Below are 27502 nucleotides of genomic sequence, written 5' to 3'. Positions count from 1 at the left end.
GTTGGGGGTGCCATCACTTTCATGATCATTTTTTTCTTTTCAAGAACTTCTTTGTGGTTGGTAACTATTGTAGGAATATACATCTCCGATGTGTCTTCCACACGTCCATTTACTCGTGAGAATGACTACCAAAGAGCCAACAAGTTAAAATCATAAAGCATTTATTCCCTGACAGAGTTCTCACTCCACAACTACGCCTGACTTAGCCTTAGCTCAAGTGGTGTTCAGTGACAAACACTATCCCTGGCCCTGACCCTTTTATACACATTAAGTTCATGTCGGGGTTTAGTCTCCGCTGATTGGTTCTGGTCATTTGAGGTCCAGGTTGCCATGGTGCCAGATTCCAGGCTTCCCTTGGTTTGGAGCAGCGTTGATGAATCCTCTTATTGTTGCCCATTTTTTGCCTTTTTGGGGGGGTGGCTGTTAGCAGATAATCTGATCGACTCCTGGCTTGCTTCTGCTTGTGGACTGGTCTCTGCTTGGTTCAACCCCCTTATTACACAAGGCTGTATCTGAATTATAGTTGAAACCTTAAATATGCTTTGATTTTACCGGTCTCGCTGAATCTAACTCTTAACATCAAATGCTGTCAGTGGATTCTACTGGCCACTTGTTAGTACTAAGGTTTATTTATTTCATTAATTTAATAGACTGTATAGCAATAAATCACCTTAATATAGCAAAAAGCAGACGAAAGGATTCGTCTTCATTATCAAAAGTGCCAAGCCCTCGCATCATCTTGTCAACCTCATTTCCCAAACAACATATGAGCCCAAACAACACGTACTGTACATTCCCAATAATTAAGCCAGAAAAGGCAAACATCATGCTTCATTTTGTTACGAGGTAGGTTCTTGACAGCATCAAATGCAGTACATGAAAAAAAAGGTTGTCAGATTATGGTTGCTTCTGCAGGTACTAGCTATCTTCTATTTTGACACTTTGTGTCAAAACGTTCGTGTTCAGCCAACCGGTGTCAGTGGGCCTGTGGTATGGAGCTTGGAGTTCAGTAAGACCATAGAAAAGGACTTGGCCACTGGGCTGTTATGGCTGAAACATGCGGCGGCTGCCGTGTGAGAACTGGCAGGGCAGGGCTTGCTCGCCGGCCTTTCACAAGACAGACCCATCTAGTTCAGCATCTCCACCACTGAGAATGAGCAAGGTCCCAGAACCTGGGCATAGTTGCAGTGGCAGACATTCAACCTTCAGCCTTGTGGTGGTTCGTAAGCTCTTCTGTGGTGCAGATGGGACCGACCCCCTCAAAATTTGTGCTCACGCTAGATGGCCACGAATTTTTGGATTTGAACAACCATTTCAGTGACACTTTACATGCTTTTTAAACAGACAGCACCACCTATTGAGCTCTGAAAATGAGGCCACTGTTCCATGAAGCCTCACCATGTCACAGGTTAGAGATGAAGAAAACAAAAAGAACCGTTCATTAAGTCACAATCACTTTATTTCTGCTTTGATAAAACATTCCCACTCCTCTGCAGCAGCATCACCAATGAGGAGGTAACTCGGGTGGTTGGGGTGCCAGACACCTGCCTAACATCAGCCAGGTCAGGTGGAAGTCAACGTCCGTGATTAAACACCTCATCAGGTTTATTACAGTCTATACAAAATGTTCTCTCGAGACAAAACGACACTGACAAATTATATCAATAAATCAATTAGTAGAAAAAAATTGTTCAGTATAATTTGCACTGGAATGCTCTCTAGCATCAGATGATGGCACGCTGAAGACTTGTATAAAATCACCTGAATATCTGCTACAATAGTTTGTGAATGCTGTGCCGAAAACAAACCTTGCCCCACTCAGATTGCTAAAATGTCTTTGACAATGACACTTTGAAGGAATGTCATGAGACGTCGACTATTTCCATAAAACAGGCACGTCACCCACCCATAAGTAACGACAATGCAGCAGCTGGACAACCTACACGCTTCACACAGTCATTGACTCTGGTACCAAGAAATAAAGAAAATAACTTTTGTTTCTTCAAAACACAATATTTTCACGTTTCCATCTTCAGGTTTCTCAGTAGGAACCAGCTGCAGCGGAGTGAGGCCCACAGTTGAAGACACAGAAGATCAACATCCGAGGTAAAACTGTTCACCAGTGTCGAGTCTCAACCAGCTCGGCTCGCAGGCTCAGTCTCTTCAGGGTCTCGTACCCGACCACAATCAGCACCGAGGTGGGTAAGGAGGAGATGATGCGTGCCGACAGACCTTTGGTCATCCCCCACAGCCCTTCCTCCGCCAGCAGCTGCTTGAAGGTGTCAATGACAGAAGATCGTCCCTCCACCTTCAACATAGACAGGTGTGTCAAGGCTCACACATGTCACACACATGTCACAGAGGTACACCTCAGTTAGACTATGGGAAGGACGTCTGGATTCCTCATAGCGAGGCTAAGCTAGCGAGGAGCTTTTTCAAGATGCACCCAACATATTCAGCCGAGCTGATGAGAGCATCAGCGTCGTCAGTTTTCGGCCAGGTGTTTGATTTCTGGTGCATCCTTCACTTTTTTACAGCGAGTCCCACTTAGCAAATAGCAAATAACTTGACTTATTTTCACGGTGATGTCCTCAGCGCATACCTGGAAAAACATATCAAGAGGACACCATTTCACCAGTCAGGTGTAACAATGTGATTGACAGTCTGGTGCTGCTTGTTTCAGCTCACACCTGACTGGTTAATCTGTGTGTGCTTGAGTGGGTGGAAGAAGAACCTGCACCAGCCTGGCCCTCTGAGGACTCAGTTGAAAAGAGTGAATCTGACTGTTACTTGTACATCTAAAGCAAAACGCTGCACTTTACTGCACTATCTGGAAACTTCAGCAAAGGAGAAATTCAGGCCAGAACTGCCAGGGACCTGGAAGATTTTAAGCAAACGTCCATCTCATGAAAAGTACAAATTAGATTACATGAAAGTGGACAACAAGTTGATCAGAGGTAGAACCACTTTGCTGCGACTTTCTGTTTTACAGCACTACTTCAGATACATTGACAATACATCCAGATTAATTATATTTGACCAGACTAGAGGTTGCTGCTTAAGATCACTGCCAGTCAGTTGCTTGAATAAAAACATATCGATATGCACCAAAAGGCAAATGTGTGCAGCAGATTTCACAGCACAAGTGAGGGAATATTTTCAGCCAGTAATGGACGTCTATGCTTTCACGTGAATAAATCAGGTTTTGGCTGACCTGCACCCGTGCTCGCACCACATCCATGGGGTTGGTGATGGTGGACGCTGTGGCTGCTGCCATGGGACCTGCCACGGCCTGCAGGATCAGGTGAGGACACTGGCTTGGTGCCAACAGGGACAACTGCTCTGAGGAGGCAGACGAGAAACAGCATCAGTAAAGTGCTCCTGCAATGCAACACTCTTCATAGACATTGGTAAATCTGACTGAGCACCACGCCACCTTACCTGCATAGAAATGATAGAAAGGCCACCACAGCGCACTGTTTGGGATGTAGGTGAGGAGCGATGCCACATAGCCCCTGTAAAAGCCCCGGAAACCATCAGCAGCAAATATTTGCACAGAGATGTCCCTGGTCTGCCCAAAGGTCAGTTTGTTCTTGCTGGCAGCGAGCACCATCTTTGGCTTGGTCTTGAAGCGGCTCAGGTGTTCCCCCTGACCTTGCATCATTAGGTGCTGGGACACCACATCGATGGGGACTGTGATGGTCTGTGCCACCATAGACGCCGCGCCCCCAGCCACCACTGACTTCACAGTGTTGCTGGGCGAGTACTGGGACACGTACTTGCGCACCAGTTCATAGGTGGTAATGTAGGCCTGGCCAGACACCAGCGTGAAGGTGTTTACCATGAACCCACGGTACAGCCCCCGGACGCCTTCCGCCCGCAGGATTTTACAGAAAGCATCAAAGGTGCCGGAGTACAGTGCCGTGCCTTTCTGCACCTGCAGGCGAGTGCGGATCAGGCTGGCGGGGTACACGGTGGCCCGGGTAGTCAGGGTCATGAAGACACCCAGGGAGTAGAACTTCCTCTTGTCCAGGTCCTCCCATTCGATAATCTGAATAGCACCTTTCTGCTGCATGGTGAGGAGCAGGGCAGCACTGCACCCATCAAAGCCCAGAGTCAGCTGTCATCCAGCCGCCATTGACCACCACACAGTACAGTCTGACCAAACCTGTGGGGACACAAGAGGTCACATCAAAGCTCCGACTAGTTTCACTTAGCAGCTGATGTCCGAAATGGAGGTAGAAAACTAGGGAGAATGATCAAGATAAGTGTCGATGAAACACCTGCCAAAGAAGACGCAATATGTACTATTTGGTGGAGTGATTCAACGAAGCCACTAGGACGAATGTCAAAAGTCAAATGCAAAACATATAATAGAAACCTACAACTACATAGGCAACATACTGTATCATACAATGGTACTGTCTCGCATCACTGTGTTCTACAGACTCGAAGAAGCTTAACTGCACACACATATGAGACACACACACGTGATCACACACGTAAAGTCAACTTACTGACATACACAAACTGGACTGGAGTCAAGCTATCCGACTCTTCCGCGGTCGCAGTCAAGCTATCCACAGTCAGATTTTCAGTGCGCGCAGAGACATCACATTACGGTAGCAATGAAACGAAGCCGAAGACTGCGAGTTGAAACAAATAAAGCGAATGATTCTTGCGACAGAAACTTTTCCACGTTATTTTTTATTTTGAGCCGAATTAATATTTGGACGAGAGATATGAAAATCTATATCATTTTGGTCAAACATGATTGGTGTTTTTATTTTAGGTGTGAAACATCCGGAATGACATCATTAATTTAATCAATGCAGTCCTGCTAACACTCTACTGTAATAATACATTTCAACATCTTAGATCATTTTTACTTTTACACATTATTTATGCAAATGCCTGTGATTAAATATACATTTATATGACAGTGCACTGTACTTTGACCAAATACTACACGGAAATGTGCAAAGGTCTGCGAATAACAACATCACCAGCTCATAGTAGAGAGTAGTAGCTACCACCAGAGTGATTTTGGTCCCATATCATGGCAGCATTTTGGAATAATCCAGGATTCTTTCTGTAATCCAACTGAGTTGAGAATCACGTTCTATTATATTTGACTGTGATTTTCAGAAAAATGTGCAAAGGTCTGCGAATAACAACATCACCAGCTCATAGTAGAGAGTAGTAGCTACCACCAGAGTGATTTTGGTCCCATATCATGGCAGCATTTTGGAATAATCCAGGATTCTTACTGTAATCCAACTGAGTTGTGGATAACGTTCTATTATATTTGACTGTGATTTTCTGAAAAATGTGCAAAGGTCTGCGAATAACAACATCACCAGCTCATAGTAGAGAGTAGTAGCTACCACCAGAGTGATTTTGGTCCAATATCATCGCAGCATTTTGGAATAATCCAGGATTCTTACTGTAATCCAACTGAGTTGTGGATAACGTTCTATTATATTTGACTGTGATTTTCTGAAAAATGTGCAAAGGTCTGCGAATAACAACATCACCAGCTCATAGTAGAGAGTAGTAGCTACCACCAGAGTGATTTTGGTCCCATATCATGGCAGCATTTTGGAATAATCCAGGATTCTTACTGTAATCCAACTGAGTTGTGGATAACGTTCTATTATATTTGACTGTGATTTTCTGAAAAATGTGCAAAGGTCTGCGAATAACAACATCACCAGCTCATAGTAGAGAGTAGTAGCTACCACCAGAGTGATTTTGGTCCAATATCATGGCAGCATTTTGGAATAATCCAGGATTCTTACTGTAATCCAACTGAGTTGTGGATAACGTTCTATTATATTTGACTGTGATTTTCTGAAAAATGTGCAAAGGTCTGCGAATAACAACATCACCAGCTCATAGTAGAGAGTAGTAGCTACCACCAGAGTGATTTTGGTCCCATATCATGGCAGCATTTTGGAATAATCCAGGATTCTTACTGTAATCCAACTGAGTTGAGAATCACGTTCTATTATATTTGACTGTGATTTTCAGAAAAATGTGCAAAGGTCTGCGAATAACAACATCACCAGCTCATAGTAGAGAGTAGTAGCTACCACCAGAGTGATTTTGGTCCAATATCATGGCAGCATTTTGGAATAATCCAGGATTCTTACTGTAATCCAACTGAGTTGTGGATAACGTTCTATTATATTTGACTGTGATTTTCTGAAAAATGTGCAAAGGTCTGCGAATAACAACATCACCAGCTCATAGTAGAGAGTAGTAGCTACCACCAGAGTGATTTTGGTCCCATATCATGGCAGCATTTTGGAATAATCCAGGATTCTTACTGTAATCCAACTGAGTTGAGAATCACGTTCTATTATATTTGACTGTGATTTTCAGAAAAATGTGCAAAGGTCTGCGAATAACAACATCACCAGCTCATAGTAGAGAGTAGTAGCTACCACCAGAGTGATTTTGGTCCAATATCATGGCAGCATTTTGGAATAATCCAGGATTCTTACTGTAATCCAACTGAGTTGTGGATAACGTTCTATTATATTTGACTGTGATTTTCTGAAAAATGTGCAAAGGTCTGCGAATAACAACATCACCAGCTCATAGTAGAGAGTAGTAGCTACCACCAGAGTGATTTTGGTCCCATATCATCGCAGCATTTTGGAATAATCCAGGATTCAATGTGTAATCCAAACATGTCTATTGCAGTATCATAGAGCGATCGATAGATAGACAGACAGACAGACAGACAGACACAAATATTGGACACACAGACAGACATGTACATCTTTATGGCTCCCTCAACATAAATAGATGGCTTATTTACAGTCTATTTACAATATATACACACTCCCAGTATACATGCCAGTGATGCTTTCACTCTTCAAAGCATTTTGGGCAGAACCATTCTTCTTCTGAGTTGATGGCTGTTTCGGGCATGTCAATGCAAGTATGATGATACCATTCATTGCAGGCATGGCACTGAACCATCAGTTCTCCATTTTGCGCTGTACGACGCACAAAAATTGCCAAAAGGCCACAGGTGTTCCTGGACTACAGGTCTGTGAATGGTGAAATGGCTTCGAACTGGCCATAACATCCATGACAGTATTGTGGCTGAGCTGTAGTCCTTTCTCCTCTGGCTGTCATAAATGGCCAGCTCATTTGGTCCACAGAACACATTGCTGACCGTCACCCAATGATTGCCACCCACATGAAGAACCTGAACAAACTTGGACTTGGCGCTTCCAACCACTCCACCATTCCCAATGACTGAGAAAAGAAGGACTGACTGGAATCCGTCCAACTCTGGGTGCTGTCTTGCAAGGTAGTAGGAGGCCAAATCTATTTCGTCACTGGTAAGCCAGTGATTTTGATTCAAAATGCTGGTGATGTCATGATGGCTATATGCAAAAAAATTAGGCTCTTTAAAGAGAAGGGCATGAGAGCATCCTTGTTTTCATCATTCAAAAAGAAAACTGCACCCAAATTTCCATTTGAAAAGAAGACACATGAGGGGCAACAAGGAAGCCAATGCACTGTCCATGTGTACTGTGTGTGTCGTACAGCGCAAAATGGAGAACTGATGGTTCAGTGCCATGCCTGCAATGAATGGTATCATCATACTTGCATTGACATGCCCGAAACAGCCATCAACTCAGAAGAAGAATGGTTCTGCCCAAAATGCTTTGAAGAGTGAAAGCATCACTGGCATGTATACTGGGAGTGTGTATATATTGTAAATAGACTGTAAATAAGCCATCTATTTATGTTGAGGGAGCCATAAAGATGTACATGTCTGTCTGTGTGTCCAATATTTGTGTCTGTCTGTCTGTCTGTCTGTCTATCTATCGATCGCTCTATGATACTGCAATAGACATGTTTGGATTACACATTGAATCCTGGATTATTCCAAAATGCTGCGATGATATGGGACCAAAATCACTCTGGTGGTAGCTACTACTCTCTACTATGAGCTGGTGATGTTGTTATTCGCAGACCTTTGCACATTTTTCAGAAAATCACAGTCAAATATAATAGAACGTTATCCACAACTCAGTTGGATTACAGTAAGAATCCTGGATTATTCCAAAATGCTGCCATGATATTGGACCAAAATCACTCTGGTGGTAGCTACTACTCTCTACTATGAGCTGGTGATGTTGTTATTCGCAGACCTTTGCACATTTTTCAGAAAATCACAGTCAAATATAATAGAACGTTATCCACAACTCAGTTGGATTACAGTAAGAATCCTGGATTATTCCAAAATGCTGCCATGATATTGGACCAAAATCACTCTGGTGGTAGCTACTACTCTCTACTATGAGCTGGTGATGTTGTTATTCGCAGACCTTTGCACATTTTTCAGAAAATCACAGTCAAATATAATAGAACGTTATCCACAACTCAGTTGGATTACAGTAAGAATCCTGGATTATTCCAAAATGCTGCGATGATATTGGACCAAAATCACTCTGGTGGTAGCTACTACTCTCTACTATGAGCTGGTGATGTTGTTATTCGCAGACCTTTGCACATTTTTCAGAAAATCACAGTCAAATATAATAGAACGTTATCCACAACTCAGTTGGATTACAGTAAGAATCCTGGATTATTCCAAAATGCTGCCATGATATGGGACCAAAATCACTCTGGTGGTAGCTACTACTCTCTACTATGAGCTGGTGATGTTGTTATTCGCAGACCTTTGCACATTTTTCTGAAAATCACAGTCAAATATAATAGAACGTGATTCTCAACTCAGTTGGATTACAGAAAGAATCCTGGATTATTCCAAAATGCTGTCATGATATGGGACCAAAATCACTCTGGTGGTAGCTACTACTCTCTACTATGAGCTGGTGATGTTGTTATTCGCAGACCTTTGCACATTTTTCAGAAAATCACAGTCAAATATAATAGAACGTTATCCACAACTCAGTTGGATTACAGTAAAAATCCTGGATTATTCCAAAATGCTGCCATGATATGGGACCAAAATCACTCTGGTGGTAGCTACTACTCTCTACTATGAGCTGGTGATGTTGTTATTCGCAGACCTTTGCACATTTTTCAGAAAATCACAGTCAAATATAATAGAACGTTATCCACAACTCAGTTGGATTACAGTAAGAATCCTGGATTATTCCAAAATGCTGCCATGATATGGGACCAAAATCACTCTGGTGGTAGCTACTACTCTCTACTATGAGCTGGTGATGTTGTTATTCGCAGACCTTTGCACATTTTTCTGAAAATCACAGTCAAATATAATAGAACGTGATTCTCAACTCAGTTGGATTACAGAAAGAATCCTGGATTATTCCAAAATGCTGCCATGATATGGGACCAAAATCACTCTGGTGGTAGCTACTACTCTCTACTATGAGCTGGTGATGTTGTTATTCGCAGACCTTTGCACATTTCCGTGTAGTATTTGGTCAAAGTACAGTGCACTGTCATATAAATGTATATTTAATCACAGGCATTTGCATAAATAATGTGTAAAAGTAAAAATGATCTAAGATGTTGAAATGTATTATTACAGTAGAGTGTTAGCAGGACTGCATTGATTAAATTAATGATGTCATTCCGGATGTTTCACACCTAAAATAAAAACACCAATCATGTTTGACCAAAATGATATAGATTTTCATATCTCTCGTCCAAATATTAATTCGGCTCAAAATAAAAAATAACGTGGAAAAGTTTCTGTCGCAAGAATCATTCGCTTTATTTGTTTCAACTCGCAGTCTTCGGCTTCGTTTCATTGCTACCGTAATGTGATGTCTCTGCGCGCACTGAAAATCTGACTGTGGATAGCTTGACTGCGACCGCGGAAGAGTCGGATAGCTTGACTCCAGTCAAACTGGGCCTGGTGGGCCAGAGTGGGGGCGCCACTCCGGCGGCTGCGAGGCAACAACGCCATGTCGTCCAGTTACTTAACGCGGCTTGGTCACAACAATGCTATTGAGCGAGTGTGTCACTCGATGAAGCAACAGTCAGTTCCATAACACACGCGGAGGACTCGCTGGGCCATGAAACGGCTCATCACAACTCATGAAACAGTGACTGTGGACACGCGTGATAGCTCAACAGCTAACTGCTGCAAATAACTGATGACACCTACATTCACGATTCACGACACATGGAGACGCACCTTGGTGCTGTGTTGTGTTGTCGTCCTGATTCACCTTCCGCTTTGGACGGAACGCAGCTTCTGATGACTGCCCCCTATTGGCCTATTGGCCTTCTGCTTCCCAGGACACCAAGACTGCACTTCCGGCCATGTCCGCAGTTCACGCGAGGTCTCTTCTGCGAGTCAGGGACCTCTAACCGATCCACATGCTTTCGTTCCAACCAAACATCAGGTGTAATGGCGGACTGAAGGAGTGGATTGTTTCACAGATTAAAAAAAAATACATCAGAAATAGACTTTCTTGAAATAATTAAATTAAATGTTATTTTTCTTCTCTTCTTTAATCCAAGTATCGGTTTTATTTGCGTTAACAATGTCAGGATATAAAGCAACATCAGCATCACCATCCTTGAAACCACAGCTCCGGGAGGTTTTCTGTGAAAGCCACTAAAGAAAGCAAGCCGGTGAGACTCCAGACACAAGAAACATATCTGCACAGCTGCATTCTCTGGAAGTTGCAATTTGCATTCTGACAAATAACTCACAGCTACTACTACCCATCCATGTGCCCATCGAGAGGGTTGCATTCCCTGCTCTCTTCATAAGGGTCATTATGAAAGCATGCATTCCATAATTGCCTCAGTTACACTCTTATTCTACTTTTATTTCATTACAATTTCATTTATTTATATTAGTCTGACAAAAACAAGGCCAGTATTGAGACCTGTGCCAACACAAAAATGAGGCTGGATGTAGACAATAAACACTATAAAATATTTTGTGGCAAAAAAAGACCTGAAACAGCTCTCTGGTATCCAATTTTTATCCCACAAACAAGCACAGTATGTTAGTAAGACAAAGCAGCCTCATGTGTTAAGACACAGGTATTTGATGATTCCAAATGTTACCTGGACGATAAAACAATTTCAAAACGATTCTCAGGAATGGCAGCTTTGCTGGCTGCACACAATGTGACACATGCACCACATGGCTCCCATATAAAAAGTGACTGCCATAAGCTGCTAGGAAATCTGTGAATGCAGGGCCCAACACAAAGAGATCAAAACATTTATTAAAGAAATAGTACACAACTATAGTTTATTTATAACTTTATACAACCATAACAAAAGTGACATCAAGAACACCAAAGTGTGAAGATAAACCACCAGAAGGTGGAAGCTGTGAACGCATGCTTCAGTACCTAAGCACCAACTGAGTCCAAGAACTGGCCCATAACATGTAGGTCCTGGGCAAAAATGCAATTGCCGGCATTTGAAGGCCTTAAACCTTTGCTCTGGATGTTTGGCACCATAAGATTTCAGAGCAGGTTCCGGGCAACGTATCGGAGGAGGCCTCCGTGTTGGTAGAAGATAACCTCTTTGTCACTCTCAAACTCTGCTGTGACAAAGAAAGACTTTCCTTCACTGGTCTGGAATAGACAAAAGCACAAAGAAAGAACAACATCAACAAATGACTGCCTGTGTCCAGGGTTCTACAAAAACAAGAACATGAAATTTTTAAATAACAACCAACTTCAATCAACTTCATTATAACGAATTCAATCTTCAAACGTTCACAGATTGATTGATAACATGGTGAAAGTTTTGTGTGACCACTTGAACTGTACTGAGTGTCGATTTCATTTTCATCCTACTGAAATGCATTGTACATCCGAGTGGTGAGCTCTTCTTCACTTTGCTATTTAGTTTTTAGCTCCAGCCTAATGCAAGTTCATTGTTAGGAGAAAAGTTACCAAGACAAGTTATTACAGTCATTTTAAAACACGCGTATCTGGTGATACTAAACGAGGAAGTCTTTCAATATGCAATTTTAGACTAAAAAGACAGTGATAATGATTCTGCTCTTTTGAGCCACTGCTTTTTATACTAGATAAAAAAATATCCGAAATCTCCTGCGGCTGTTTCAGACAAGGGTCACAGATGACTATGTATTGTGTACATTGTAATTTAAAAGTTGGATTGCCACTTATGATGATGCTTCATGAAACAGTGTCCTCATTTTCAGAGCACCGTCAGTTTAAGTTAAGTTGTCCAAATCCCAGAATTTTTGAGCAGAGGGTGCCATCTAGTGAGCTCTGAAAATAAGCCTCATCGGTCCATCACTATCACAAACCTTGACAGTGAGCTGCTGTCTTGGACTCAGATTCTCTGGCAAGACGATGGTGAACCTTTCCATCCCGCTGATCTCCAGGGAGTCAGGATTCTCACCAGGCAGGAACTGGAGCGGCATGATGCCCATACCTACGAGCTGGCTCTTGTGCAGCTTCTCAAAGCTCTCAGCAATGACTGCTCGCACTCCCTGTCAGCACAGAGGAAACCATCTTTGTTATAAATTTGAAGCAAAACAGAGGCAATGACAACCAGTGAATTTAAGTTTACCAGGAGATATGGACCCTTGGCAACCCAGTCTCTTGAGCTCCCTGAGCCATAGTCTTTTCCAGCCAGTATGATGAGACTAATGTTGTCTCTCTGGTAGCGCTCAGCTGCCTCGAAGACATCCAACTGTGACAGACAAAATAGAAAGCCCTGTGGCTTGCACCTTTGTTACACGTATGGCTAGGCTTCTCACCGTCTGGTCTGAGGGGAAATGGACAGTCTTGGGGCCCGGTTTGCTGACAAATCGATTTCGTAGTTTAATGCTGGCGAAGGTTCCTCTGGTCATCACGGCATCATTTCCTCTTCGCGCACCATAAGAATTAAACTCCCGTGGTGTCAGCCTGAGAAAATGCATCTGAACATCAGCACCTCTGACTCACAAAAAACAGTTTCCAGTTAGTCATTTTGAGGAGCATGTCCATTTATCAGGGGCTTCAATACCTCTTCCTACATGAGAGCAGAGAAGAAACATTTGCTTGAAGCAGCTCGTCCAAAAGTTGTACACACAGATTCAAGTTATTTAGACAAAGTACATGGTGAATGATGTTTAATCAAACTCTGTTACAATCCATTGGCGCTGATGTATGTCACTTTGTCACCCGTGGAAGAAACTAGCTTTGCTCTCGGCCTGATGGTCAATTGTTAACCATTATTGCCTCCAAAACTATGGAGGAGGTCACTGATTTTGGGAAAAGAAGGAAGATATTTAATTCCTTTCTTTTTTCCGGTGTGAATCTCACTTCACATAGTGGCTCAGCTCAGTCAGCATCAAAAACAGGAAGCCACTGCAAGAGATTGCTTAAGTCTGCACAAGGAGTAAGTCAAACCCACAGCAACAGCAGGACTGTGAAGAAAGACAAATAGTACTTAGTAATCAGAATCACCTGCGTTTAAGAGCTTACACTGCTTCTGTCCGACAGAAGATGTGAGTGCCAGGCAGGACAGACAGACCAAACATCTGTTTCAGCAGCAATAGATCTTCAAAACTCGCAACTATTGCACTTATTTCACTCTGCACTTTCTATCTGCAGACATGTGGTTTTGTGGTGGTGGTGGTGGAGGAGGAGGAGAAGGAGAAGGAGGATGAAACTGACCGTTTGCTGAGCAGGTACTTGGCTGCTGCACTGATTCTGGCGATGCTACCTGCTGGGGATATGTGATCAGTGGTGACATTGTCCCCTAGGAACAGGAGGACATGAGCGTTCTCTATGGATGGAGGAGGCTGAACTTCTTTACTCTGAAAAACAAAAGTTAGGTTCACGACCCCCACTTCCACACGCAGCCATGACAGTTGCGGTCATACCAGTTTACTGAAAAAAGATGGGGACCGGATGTAGGTGGATTTAGGATCCCAGGGGAACACTACAGAATCTGGACACTCAATGTTGTTCCAAAAAGGGTTTCCCTTCTGAAATAGGGACATAATGAGATGACCAAAGCAGCAGTGGACAATGTAAGCAGGAACCTGCTAACGGTATCCTCACCTCCATCCTCACTCGAAGATTCTGAAATATGGAGGCTATGACTGTTTGCTCTTCCATCTGCTGGACCTCCTCCCTGGATGGCCAGATGTCTCTGAGGTACACATCCTTTCCCTCTGTGGTCACTCCTGTGCTCAGGGGGAAAACACATATCCTTCCTGAGGAAAACTAAACCATGATATGTTGTCTTGAACACACCCCTCTATAACTAAAGGTAGAGACATACATTTTTAGTGTAATTCATGATACAATGGAAAGGAAACATTTCTTTATCAATGTCTCTCAGTCATTGACTCCGGTCAGTAAAGAATTGCACTAGCAATCCTCATGACATAAATCTTCACTCATCAGAACCATCACTCCACATTCCGGTGTTAGGCCCACTCCAACTTCTGTTTGACGGGTGCCAACATGCACCTTGACAGGTTGCACTACCAAGGCAAAGTGTGCCCTGAAAACAATCAATCACCATGTTTGCCCAGTTTAGAGCTACCAACACCGGAAAGTCTCTGTATTCCCAGATAAGCTTGAGGAGGTTTAAATGCCTGGACTAATGCATCACAAAGTGATGACAAGGTGATGGAGGGAAGCTGTTATTAAGTGATAAAACATTTGTTTGGTAAAGAGCTACACTATAATTAACTTGAGTCTTTTCATCAGTGTTCGTACCTAACGGCTCTTTCTCAAAGTCGATTCCCACAGTGCCTGCAATGGCATAGGCCACCACTAAGGGGGGTGAAGCCAGATAGTTGGCACGTACGCAATCACAGAGGCGGCCTTCGAAGTGACGGTTGCCTGATAGAACCCCACATGCCACCAGGTCACCCTGAAAGTGCAGTGCAGAGATAGAATCTAAACTCTGAAGAGATTAATGTGTTTTTAGTAAAAGAAGATTATTGTTACCTGTTTGATTGCGTCAACAACCGTCCCAGGCAGTGGTGCTGTATTTCCTACACAGGTCGCACAACCATAACCTATGACCTCAAAGCTAGGATGAAAGGTAAAAGGCATGTGAAACAAGGTCTTCCATAGATTCAGGGTGTCTCACAACAAAACGGTCATCAGAACCTAGTGAAAAATGATACAGCCCAGGTCGTTTGGTCTCTAACCAAATGAGCACATACAGTGTTACCTCGGTTCTTAACCACAATCCGTTGCAGAAGGCCATTCAAGAAACCTTAAAATAGGCTTTTGTCGGAGTGAATGCAGAGTGTCTGCTGTAGGTGCGCTGTTCGTCCATGTGTGTGGCCGCTGCATGTGGGAGGGGTTGCCGAGTGAGTGACGTCTCTCCAGAAGTGAAGAGGTGCCCGGTGCGTGTCCAGCTCTGAATGTGCGCTTCTGTGCAGTTTGGCTGTGACAAAGTAATAAACCAAGTAACACTCTGTCTGAGACTCGCCTCATCCCTGTCCCAGCTCCAGCCGACAACAGGACATCAAACCCTGGAGTGCGCACTCCAGCCTCGGAGGTGTGGAGAGCGAGCACCTCCCCTGTGACACTCTACTACGGTCCAGTGTGGAGACAGGAAAGGTTTTACACCTCAATATGAAGAAAAAACAGTCAGTAAATGTAACTAACGGGACACGTCTGCATACAGAGGCTGCGTAATACAAAGTAACAAAGCGCGTCGTGGGTCAGCTGATCGGTCCGCACATGTTATGTTTTTTCTGGCTTTTTTCGGGGGCATTCGAGTTCTGGATTTTCATTCGAAATCAGAAGCAAAAAAAACCGAGGTACCACTGTATTATGCCTGTATACTTTGATACAGGAGGGTAGTATGACATCGCTACAAAGGAAGGACCTGATGTACAAAACCTTGTTGAGGAGTATGTGGACTCAACTTATCAAAGTGCAACTCAAGATTCAAGAATTCAAGAGTATTTTTGGAGTACCACACACACACATAGCCATATACTCACCCCAACTGGTTGAAATAAGGCAGGACTCCACTGGTATTGAGGTAGTGAGTGACCATGCCACTCCCAGGAGCTAGACTGGTCTGGATGTAAGGCTTCACAAGAAGTCCCGCCTCCACTGCCTTTTTCGCAAGCAGTCCTGCCAAAAGCATTTACATTGAATCATCTACAAACAAAAACAAACGCCTTGTAATAGACACAATCCAAAATAAAAAAATAAAAATAAAATAAAAGAATCAGAGTCATTTGTTTGTAGAAACAAAGAAACAGAGGTGACAAAATTGCAGTTAGCTTTTACCATGTTAAAGGAATTATTATTTTGCAGTACTGCATTGGCGAGTGGTGAGTTTTGAAGTGGGTTCAACTTCTGACTAAGTTGAATAGGAGGCATGCTAAGTGATGAGACCTTGAAATGAGCAGGATAGGTACTAGGACTGCTTAAATCGATTAGAACATTGTCAATGTGGCATGTGTGATAGTGACATCACAGGGCAGCAAGCTATATTCCTGCTTTCTTTTCATGACTTTTCAACTTTTATTTTGCTTTATTTACAGTAAGTATCACTGGGAAGTCTCTTCTCTCCGGGGAAGTATGTCATTGCAGACCACTGACTCAACGACTGACTTTACAGCTTGTTTTGTGAAAAACAAGCTGTAAACATCTATTTTCTACAAAGATAACTTTCTATAGAAACAAACATCTGAGTCAAATAAGAAATGGGAGATTAACTCAGTATATGTTGCCACAGTGACAGTTTCAGATGCAGGGGTCCCCTGTATTATTCAACTGACTCTGATTAATTAAAAAAAAACATTTCTAATAGGATTCTTTCCCTTAAAACAAGCTAAATGTCTACAGTTTTGTTCATCTTCTTTTATATATATTTCTGCAAGATAAGCATACAGTTGTAGCAGCTTTCATCTAAACTCAGATTCACCGATTTATACATTCATTCATTCAAACAAAATGTGAAAAACTGTGACGTTGCAGTGCACTAGGGAGAGGGCCAACCAAAATGCCAAAATACTGATTAAATAGCATTGAGCACGATTGTTTAAAGTTTTGAACTTATCTGCATTTCCTCATCAGCGTCATGCCACGAGTGTGGCGACTCACGAGATGTGGATAACCACGAGATGACGGCGGTTAACAAATATGGCGAACGCAATGGCCAAGTTATGGCTGCAAAAGTGTTGCAAAATGTCAAATTTCAATCATATTTGGAGAAATTACCAGGCGGAAACATTCTTTTCATGGAAACTAGTGTGATGAAACTACAAAGGGTCCTGCGGTGGATAATGCAGGGTTTCTGCAGGTACCATAAAATATAAAAAGTAGCTGTCAGATGTCTCACAATATGGTTTGCCTTCAACACTAGACAATACAAGACAAGACAAAACCGTCAAGTTTTCATGCACACACTGAAAGATGCCTCTCAGGGTTTACCGTTGGCAGGCTTTAACCAGGCTGACTAGCATTATTTACGGAATATAAGCCACCATTTTTCCCCCTGCGGTGTGAATCCAGCACCTTAAACAACAACGGGCCAAACTTTTACAGACAAACAGGTTTTGTTACGTCAACCCTACGACAGCTGTTTTATAATCCCTGTTTTCTTCTGCGTGTCTGAAGCTCTGCTTAGTTATGCTTTTTTTTTTTTTCTCCAAATTTAGTCGGTGCAGTTTATATACCAGTGTACTCCATAGTCCAGAAATTGCGGCAGTGCATCACCTGCAGTCAGCATGACGGATGGGTTGCAATTGTTTGTACAGCTGATCACGGCAGCAATGACGACAGAACCATGACCAAGCTGGTACTTCTCTCCGCAGTGCTGGAAAGGAATGCGGGTCTGCTGCTTTTCCTTAGATATGTTGAATCCTTTAAAACCCACCTGAAAGGAGAAAACCGCTTAACAATGAGAGAAAGGTTGAAAATACATTCCGGTCTTGTCAAATCATACATACATCACAACCGTGGACTGAAACAGTAGACAGAAGCAAGACGACTAAATACCTTCTCATTGAGACAACTCTGGAAGTCTTCTTTCATGTTACAGACTGCTACTCTGTCCTGAGGCCTCCTGGGTCCACTAACACATGGCACCATTGTACTGAGGTTGATTTCAATAACCTTCATTCAGAGGAAAATTATTAGTTAAGTGTAGTAATCATTCACCATCACATACTAATTTCAAAACAAAAATGGAGTGAAGATTTACCTCAGAATACTCGGGGTCTTCTGTAGGGTCTTCATAAAGTCTGAAAAGTTTAACAGCCTTCAAATAAGACGCTAGAAATGTAAGTCTTTCCTGTGAAAAGTCTGAGATGCAAATGCGAGATTGTTAGTTCAAAAAGGCAAAAGAATCAGAAACCAGTAGTTTCAAATAAAATATATATGGAAAATGAACTTGACGAAAACCTGACTTACTTGTCCTTTTAAAGTGCTCAAGTGTAACTTGGTCAACAGGGAAGAAGCTAATGGTGGCGTTGTACTCGGGGCACATGTTGGCAATGGTTGTTCTGTCTGGAGCAGACAGCTGTGACACTGCAGGTCCAAAAAACTCAACAAACCTTCCATTAATTGGAGCTTGCCTCAAGTGCTGTGAAATAAAATGTTGACCACCATTACAGGTGTATTAGCTTAATTTTACTGGTAGATATAACTTTGAGTTATACTTTACCTTGGTAATGCCAAGAACAATGTCTATAGAAGTGGCAAGAGGGTTAACGGAACCCACCAGTTTACAACCCACCACCTGTGGGAGCGTAAGAGACACTGGCTGGCCTAGCATCACAGCTTCTGCCTCAATTCCCCCAACACCTGCATTGAAAAAGACAGTTGGAAACAGCCCTTAATGGAGGTAAAAAAGTGATTTAAAAACAAAACAAAAAACACTATCTCGGCTTAACATTCCCAAAGTGGCTCGTTGTGCAACACACTTACAATGTGCTTAGTTTTTTCCAAGAGGTAGCACAGGTAACTGAAAAACCTAGCAGCACATCTGTTAAGACAATGAGCCTTCACGCTGAGGACTTTGAAAAATTTAAAATCTGATATGAAAAGAAATGCGATGAAAATGTGTTGCTGGGTTATTTTCCAAACAGTACATGAAGGTTACGTAAACTAAAGAGTGCAGTAGTCACAGACAATCCTGGGGTTCCTTCTTAATAAAGCTTGCACAAGCAGCAATTGATAGGGCTAGTTCAAGATGTGCATGCTCGCTTTGTGTTTGTTTTGGATGGTTACAATCTTAACCATCTACAAATCTTGGCCAGCCCATCATAAAACATGTTTACAGTGATAAGAAATGATAACATCAAGCAAAAGGAACATCAAAAAATGGCTTACCCCATCCTAAAATGCCAAGTCCATTCACCATGGTGGTGTGTGAGTCTGTTCCAACCACACTGTCAGGGTAGATGAAGCCATCTCTGACCTGAATCACTCGGGAAAGATACTCCAGATTTACTTGGTGGACTGTGCCAACATCAGGGGGGATGATGTTTACATTCTTGAAAGCTTTGGAGCACCACTGTGGACAGATGATGATGATGATGAGAGCGGAAAGCAGACAGAATTCCAAAACTATGCTTGCTAGAAGACGAATGTACCTTAAAGAATTGAAGCCTTTCTTTATTTCGGAGCAGTTCCATTTCCTGATACTTCACAGTCATGTCAGTCCTGCAAATAATACATAGCTTGTCCATCAATTGGACGGCATACAGACGCAAACACACTTTCCTAGTAACAGAAACTGAGTGAAATGTTTAACAAAGTGTCAAACCTGATAACCTTGGAGTAAGTTTAAGGGAAGACTCTGGAAACCAAGACACCATCACACAAGTCGATCATTTTGGTAATACATCTGGCTGACTGTAATTATGGGGATATTTTAAATTCTCCACCCTACAATGAAGATAATAATTGATTGCACTTTCATTTGTTCGCTGAGCCTTCATGGCTTCCATTTTAACCAGCATGAGCAGGGATTCTGCCCCATCTAAACGAGGATAGCGCAACACCATGGCTCAAATGAGAGAAAAGATCTCTTTCTGAAAATGAACTCTCATGCGACTAAACTATATAAACTATAACAACACATCATGGAGGTGGACATCAATATGGCGTTTTTCGTAGAGAAATCCCAAAAGAAACATCATAATGACTGAAGTCTGTTGCTTGCAGCAACAATCGTTTTCCAATCGTTTTGTTTTCGTTTGTGTTTTTTCCACCAATTTCAAAAAATCCTGGTGGAAACCATGAGGATACATGTTTCTGTAAACCAACCTCAACTGCCATCCCAACATTGATGAATTATGACAGTGAATATGATTAATTTTACAACAATAAGTAGAAGACTTAAAATATTCTCTCCAAAACTTACTCAGAAACGGGTTTGAGGTGGAAGGGGCATAGCAAAGGCGTGTTCTCGATCTGCTGAACAGGGTGACTCGGGGAGGAGGGAGCATCACTGCACGCAGATTTACTACAACCACGTTGGCCTCGACACTGGGAACCTCCACTGACTGCGGGATGGGACGCAGCAGGGCGGGAACTTCCAGAACCACCACCAGGGTTCGGGGAGTTCTGCGTGGCACTGAAGAACAAAGTGAATAAAAAGAAATGTAGTGTAAAGTTTGGATAATAATTGCATGGGACACACTAGCTTTTAACAATACCGTGCAGAAACAGAAGTCATTACCATTTAAAACACCAAGAACAACTACAAATGTCTGATAGTTTTAGCTGACTGAAAATAGCGTCCTGATATTAGAACATTTCTATAGTATCGGAATTTCCCCAACAATGATAGCCAATAGAGACGCTGCCTCCCTTTAGCCATATTATCCAAGTTACCCATGAACTTAAGATGACGAAGTGCGCAGCATGTGGGGAGAACAATGAACAGTTCCCATGATGCATTGCAGCAGAGTCAAGCAATCAAAGTGGGTCATCACTTTTTTAAAGGCAAAACTGCTTCATGCGGACAAGGCAATGAGCTTAGATGCATAAAAAACGTACTTCATTTATATTAGCACACTCAATGTGCTGTTATCTTCCAACATGGGAATTGACGGTCACTTCAGTGACAAAATGAACAGATTTGTATTGTGTAATATAGACTCACGCAACCATGCAACACCCTGTTTTGACTGAATTATGTGAAGAAACATAAAGCAGGCATGCTTCAATGAGGATTTTTGCTGCCGATCACTGATCCTGATCAGCCAGAGTGCCGATCACCACCGATCATTGATACCGATCACATGAATTGTCGAGGAATTTCTAATCAAAATGATGAGACCTAAGTTCAAGAAGTAAGAAAATGAAGCATTAAATCATTTTAATTCAGACATGTTTTTGTATATCTATTCAAGGAGGAAAAATTAGTCATGAGTCCCGAAAACTCCCCCACGTTCCGTCAAGAGCTTTAAATGCCATATTTAATTTGTGCAATGAAGCCTATTCATTTGCTCCCCTGCGGAGTAGGGATGGGCGATATGGACAAAAAAAAATATCGTAATAAATGTTGTAATTTCGGCAATAAGGATAATTATCACGAAAAACACATATTAATATGAGTAAACGATCATTCAGCCATATTCTACAATGGTTGTTTTTCATTGCCTTGAAGATTTCAGTACTTTGACCGTTTTAGAATTTGTTGATGGTCCCTAATGGGGACACAGAAGAGGACGCCTCCGCCAATACCGGAGCAGATGTCTGTCCAATATCTAACTATTTTTACCACAGTGTTTCGCCAAGGCGCCAGTGCAGCAATAAACGTAAATTTACATGTACATTACATGCTACGAGCCGGCATCAGTTAGGGACCATCAACAAATTGTAAAGCTGACAAAGTATTAGTGAACTCTTCAATAAAATGAAAACATTTTAGGATGTAGAATTGTGAAAAGGTTTCATCACACAAGATAAAGGACTGACAATTTGTATCATGATTTGGTGAATAGAATATGACTAAATTATCATTTATTCACATGATTTCTAATATTTCTTCAACAGCATCTAGGAAATGTGTCCAGACTGGTCCATAGTTGCATAGTTGCAGTAAAGAGACAGGAGATACAGCAGACAGATGGGTCAATTTTAACCCCTTAATAAAGCTGGCAGAGCAGTCTGTCAGACACAATGGGTTCTACTAGAGACGTGAAACACTGAATTTCTCATCTCTACATTAGTTAACTATATTATATACTATATATATTTAAATATAAACAAATAATGAAGTTGAGGACTAACTCCACTAATTATTTTCATCATAAAACAGTTTCAAGACAGACTGTAGTGTGTACAACACATGAAATAGAATGAAAATATAATAATTATCGTTATCACAGAAATTACAAAATTTATCGCCCATCCCAAATGTGAACCAAAGCAGACACCCGGATCAGAAAACCTATTAGGACCACTCCATCGAATAAAATAAACATGCATTGGACTTGCATGTTAATTTATGCAAGTCCAATGCAGCGAGTGTGCTGCATGTTTAGCAAATTTATCGTGAGATGCAGAATTGGCATCATGGACATTATTTGGGGCAGTGTAACGTGTTCGATAAGTTATCACCCATCCCTACCGTACACGTGCTGCAAGATGCAAATTTACATGAGAGACCGAAAAGACCTCTATAGCAGACATGCAGATGCCAAGTGAGCAGCGAGTTGGGAGGGAGGAGGGTCCTTCAAAGGGAACAAGCAACTTCCGACCAACCTCTTTACTGACTCACCATTTGCTGTAGTCAATCTGTAGTGAGTGGTCTACGATGAGGTCTGTGGGGCATTTCGGATTGACACGGTCAGGATCAACACCAAGTGACACAAGGGCGTCCCTCATTGCGGCCAGATCCACCATGGCAGGGATACCACTGCAGAAGGATATAATCGATTAAGGCGTTGTGTACAGCAGCTTTTTCTGTTTGGTGCACATATAAAACACACTCGTTTGACAACACAATGAGGGTGGGATGTTGTGTTCTGCTGAAACGTCATGAGCACAAGTCTCCAATATAAATGTGGCACTTGACATCATAGATTAGATCATAGGAGATAGCCTTCCAACGATGGGGAAATTGATTCTCATAACACATAAAATTTACTACAGGCTACAAGTAGGGCTGAGCATGATGTGGAAAAAAGTAAAGTGTGATTAATTTTGATAACATTGAAATTGCAAATCAGAATGTGAATTTTGGGGGGAATGAATTTTCACTAACACAAAATCTGTTACAATCAACACACAAATGCTTTGGGAAGCGAATAATGGTTCAAAAATCACGTTCCTTTTTGTTCTTTTTTTCCCCTTCTCACAAATTCATTTGGAGTTTTGGGTTGTGAAAGAGAATTCTCATGTGCAAGGTTAATTTAAATGTGATTTGCATATATAAATGCAGGAGTGCAGGTAGTCGAACAACAGCGCTCAACTTCGTGGGCAATGTGCAACTGGATTTGTTTGTGCGTACACTGTGTTTCAGTAAGAAATCTAAAGAAATTTCAGTAAATGAGTCCCCTGGTCTTTCTGACTCCGATAAAAGAGGTCAGGCATGAATTCCTGCATTCATGGTGGATTTTTCGAAAAACGAAACACACACTGCCGTGCTGTGTTACATTAGAATTTGTCCCTCCAGTAGCCATTGCTTATAAGGAGAAAGGATGCAACCATATATGTTGATTCACGGAAAGGATTGACAGATTGATGGCTCTTTCTCGATTCTGTGGTTGGGTTGGTGGTGGTGGTGATGCCCTTATACCAATGAACTCGCCCTGAAAATGGATGGCGCTAGAGCAGTGGGCCGGGCTGGGGTGCGACACAGGCATGGGCACGCGCCCCGCACTGCCAGTTCTGCTTACAAAAAGTTGCCCACTTGGCAGCTCAATTACACTATGTACCACAGCACTTTCCTAGTTGGCGGGATCCTCACTGACATTGGCAATAAAGCTTTTCAGATTCTGATTATTTTTCTGCCTCCAGCTGTTATATCCGGTGTAATGGCCTCATATATGCTTGGCACTTCATTAAAAAAAAAAAAACACCAAACACCTAAAATACTACTGAAGGCGTACTGATTGACTGTCAATAATAACAACAAGTGCCAGTGAATGACGATGCCTCATAATTGCAAACAGGTGCAAAATGAACCAGAAAGCAACAGACATGATGCTTGTATACATTGGAGACTCACGTGAAGTCCTGCAACAATACTCGCGCAGGTGTGAAGGGCACCTCAGCTTTGGACTGCTGGTGCTGCCAGTCCAATATGTTCTGGATATCTGACGTTTTTGTGTAAAATCCATCGCAGTTACGAATTGCAGCTTCCAAAAGGATGCGGATGGACAGTGGAAGCTTGGCTGATAAAAAAAAAAAAAAAAAAAAAAAAAAAAAAAAAAAAAAAAAAGACATGAAAACAGAAAAGTTAAACTGTAAGCAGACTCTGAATTTCAGTTAAAACAACAAATACCTTTTCTTATGCATTAAACTCTTTATGCTGTCAAATATAACAAATCAAAAGCAGCAAGACAATTTATAATACACAATTAAACATGACTGAATATACATTATAATTGGACTTCTTGTTCATTCATTGAAATGGTCAGTGTGGCATATCCCAGAATATAGCCAGAACCACCAAATGCTAGCCAAAGGTACCCTGACACAGCCATGTGTCATAGTTCAAGTGTTGGATTCTGGAATTTTATCATTCATGATGAACTCATGTGTCATAAAAAAACTTGTGAACTTTTTAATCATAATTTTATGCAACAATTTAATAGATTAATTAATGAGGGGGAAACAGGCAAGGGTAACTTGGGAAAAAAAACGAGAACAGACATATGAAACTCACCATATCTTGGGTCATTTAATTTCAGTGGATTAAAGAACTTAACATCTGCTAACGTATCGATGAGCTGACTATATAAGTGATCTGCAAAAGAACAAATATCAATCAATAACCAACCACAGCTGCCCGAGCAAGTTCCTATAAGAAGAGGAGAATACAAGTACAGTAAAAATATCAAGTAATAGAAGTTGCAGAGAACAAAGAAGATGCCATGACTTTGGCACCAGATGAAGCGACATTTGCTCTTGCAGTTTATACCGGACACCATGACGTTTGTATTCCTAAAACCCTAAAATACACGATCAACATTCTTCAGAATTAAACTGGTTTGTGTATTGTGCTTCCCTCATGACCATACTTAACAAGCATAAAATGATGATTAAATATTACTAGATGCTTAACGTGATGCAAATTCGAATTTCAAAGACAAAGAAACACACAGAGCAGAATGGGAGTTTTAGTACACACTAGCATACCATTTCAGATTTCAGAGGCATAAGGTATACTGGGGGACATATTACTGTAGAAAGTGATACATAAGTCTCCCGTTTTTTAATGTATTTTGTTATACAAAAATGAGAAATTGTGCGATTTGGGTTGCGAGATTTAGGTTTCAAGCTCATGAAAAAAAAGTCAAAACCTCCACATTTGACATTCAAGCCCATAAAAACAGTCAAAACCTGCACTCAAACACGACGATCCACTACACATACTGTAGTAAAATAAATGAAAATGAAAACCTTGTGTGTCAGAAACGGCCTATTCAGGAATTAGTCAGAAAACGATCATCCACACAATGACAGCATATATTAATCTTGTGCTGTCGCCAGGCCCCATAACTTCTGAATAATTCCAAAATATTACGAAATTACAACTATAACTTAAGACACGAAAACTACTAGTGAAGCCATTGCCAATATCTCCCTCGCAATTGTGCATCTCCCCTCAGCAGATTATGGAAGGCATTTCAAGGCGTCCAGATCTGGTTGAAGCGGCTAACACAGCTTCTTATCGTTCAGAACACTCACCAAGACTAGCTAGTTATCAGGCTAGTGCCGCACTACCTGCCATGGTAGCCACGGGAATGAGTAGAAATGTGCGCATCATGCTTTCACACACGAAAGAAGACGAACAGTATTTACTGTGTTGCGTACTCGGCTAATGTCACTCCGCTCGTCTCCCGAGATCATGTCAGACGTGAGCAAAACACCTTACTTGCTTCTTAGATTTTGTATCCAGCGCAATAAAGAGCGATGAACGACTATACTATCCGAAAGTGTCGTTTTCGCATCAATAATTCCGAGCTACGAAGGTGGGCCAGGAAAACTACTCTTTACCTTCGACTGAGCCAGTCAGCGCCATGATGACTCCTGGAATCAACACGACTCGTTCTCACGAGCGCAGAGGCAACATGTGACCGACCAATCAAGACCCAGATCTCTAAACACCCGCCCCTCCTCACAGACCCACGATGAACCCGCTTAAAAAGACAGCTACCGACATGCTGAGTCACGTTCAGCTGCTGCGACGCGACACACCACGGTCTGCTGTACTGGCAATTAAACTGCCACCTCAAGTATTAGAATGTCACGAAAAAAATGTTTTTCCTCCCACATTTCTGAAAGTAAAACCCAATAAAACAACAATTACAATCCTCATGAAACGCGAGGCTTCTGAAAAGTATGTGTGCTTTCTTCAAGATTCGTTAACTTCATATTTCTTTAATTACACAAAGTTTCCAATATAATTGAATAAAGATTGTACGTATATACATATATATATACATATATATATATATATATGTACACACACACACACACACACACACACACACACACACACACACACACACACACACACACACACAGTGCCTATTATAAGTATTCACCCCCTTGGATGTTTTACCCTTTTAGTGCTTTCACAAATCAATCATGGTCAATAAAATTTGACTTTTAACACAAAAATGTATTGGAAAAAACTCTTTAATGTCAAAGTGAAAACATATTTCTACAAAGTACTGTCAATGAAATAAAAATATATAAAGAAATATAATTGTTTGCATAATTAATCACCCCCTTTTTAAGTTAATGGTCTAATTTAACAGAGGTCCATCAAATTCTTGCCAATAGTCTCACAATTAGTGAAATGAAGATCACTTGAGTGGTGTGGGTGTGCTTCAAGTGACTGAGGTATAAAACACCTGTGTCCCAATGGTCCATACTGGTGGATCAGTATTCTTGGCGACAATTACACCATGAAGACAGAAGTACACTCCAAGCAACTCAGGGAAAGGGTGAGTGAGATGCACAATTCAGGGGATGGATACAAAATAATTTCCAAGGCATTGAACATCCCCCGGAGTTCAGTGAAATCCATTATCAAGAAATGGAAGGAATATGGCACTTGTGTGAAGTGACCATGCAAGTAGGAGGCTAGTGAGAGAAACAACCAAGACCCCTACGGCTAGTATGAAGGAGTTACAAGCTTCAGCTGCTGAGATGGGAGAGACTGTGCATATAGCAACTGCTGCCCAGGTTCTTCACCGGTCAGAGCCTTATGGGAGAGTGGCAATGAGAAGAAAAGTCATATTAGATCTCGACTAGAGTTTGCTAAAAAGCATGTGGAAGACTCCATGGTCAAGTGGAAGAAGATTCTTTGGTCTGATGAGAACAAAATCGAGCTGTTCGGCCATCAGACAAGACGTCAT

General features: G+C 41.8%; 2 protein-coding genes across 4 annotated transcripts; both read right to left on the bottom strand.

The window, feature by feature from the left end:
- Nucleotides 1-1441: 1441 nt before the first annotated feature.
- On the bottom strand, nucleotides 1442-10270 carry slc25a44a (solute carrier family 25 member 44a). Of its 3 annotated transcripts, none has more exons than XM_053885699.1 (4): nucleotides 10166-10270; nucleotides 3442-4168; nucleotides 3215-3342; nucleotides 1442-2308 (listed from the first exon to the last, which is right to left on the bottom strand). In XM_053885699.1, the coding sequence occupies exons 2-4, from the start codon at nucleotides 4073-4075 to the stop codon at nucleotides 2117-2119; spliced, it is 954 nt and encodes a 317-aa protein (XP_053741674.1). In that variant the 5' UTR covers nucleotides 4076-4168; nucleotides 10166-10270; the 3' UTR covers nucleotides 1442-2116. The 3 variants fall into 3 exon arrangements, with proteins under 3 accessions (XP_053741674.1, XP_053741675.1, XP_053741676.1); XM_053885700.1 differs by having other exon boundaries at nucleotides 10136-10233; XM_053885701.1 differs by having other exon boundaries at nucleotides 2140-2308; nucleotides 3215-3337.
- A 942-nt stretch (nucleotides 10271-11212) lies between these two features.
- On the bottom strand, nucleotides 11213-26185 carry ireb2 (iron-responsive element binding protein 2). Its single transcript, XM_053886042.1, has 22 exons — nucleotides 26133-26185; nucleotides 24799-24879; nucleotides 24139-24304; nucleotides 22687-22824; nucleotides 20320-20532; nucleotides 19547-19616; nucleotides 19284-19467; nucleotides 18616-18755; nucleotides 18363-18534; nucleotides 18154-18254; nucleotides 17949-18065; nucleotides 17667-17826; nucleotides 15938-16073; nucleotides 14925-15009; nucleotides 14691-14847; nucleotides 14025-14149; nucleotides 13844-13948; nucleotides 13635-13777; nucleotides 12734-12881; nucleotides 12544-12666; nucleotides 12278-12463; nucleotides 11213-11573 (listed from the first exon to the last, which is right to left on the bottom strand). Exons 1-22 carry the CDS (start codon nucleotides 26155-26157, stop codon nucleotides 11463-11465), a joined length of 2886 nt encoding a protein of 961 aa, XP_053742017.1. The 5' UTR covers nucleotides 26158-26185; the 3' UTR covers nucleotides 11213-11462.
- Nucleotides 26186-27502: the final 1317 nt, after the last annotated feature.

The sequence above is a fragment of the Synchiropus splendidus genome, chromosome 14 (assembly GCF_027744825.2).
Source record: "Synchiropus splendidus isolate RoL2022-P1 chromosome 14, RoL_Sspl_1.0, whole genome shotgun sequence".
Taxonomy (NCBI): Eukaryota; Metazoa; Chordata; class Actinopteri; order Syngnathiformes; family Callionymidae; genus Synchiropus; species Synchiropus splendidus.
This window is presented reverse-complemented; position numbering and strand designations above follow the sequence as displayed.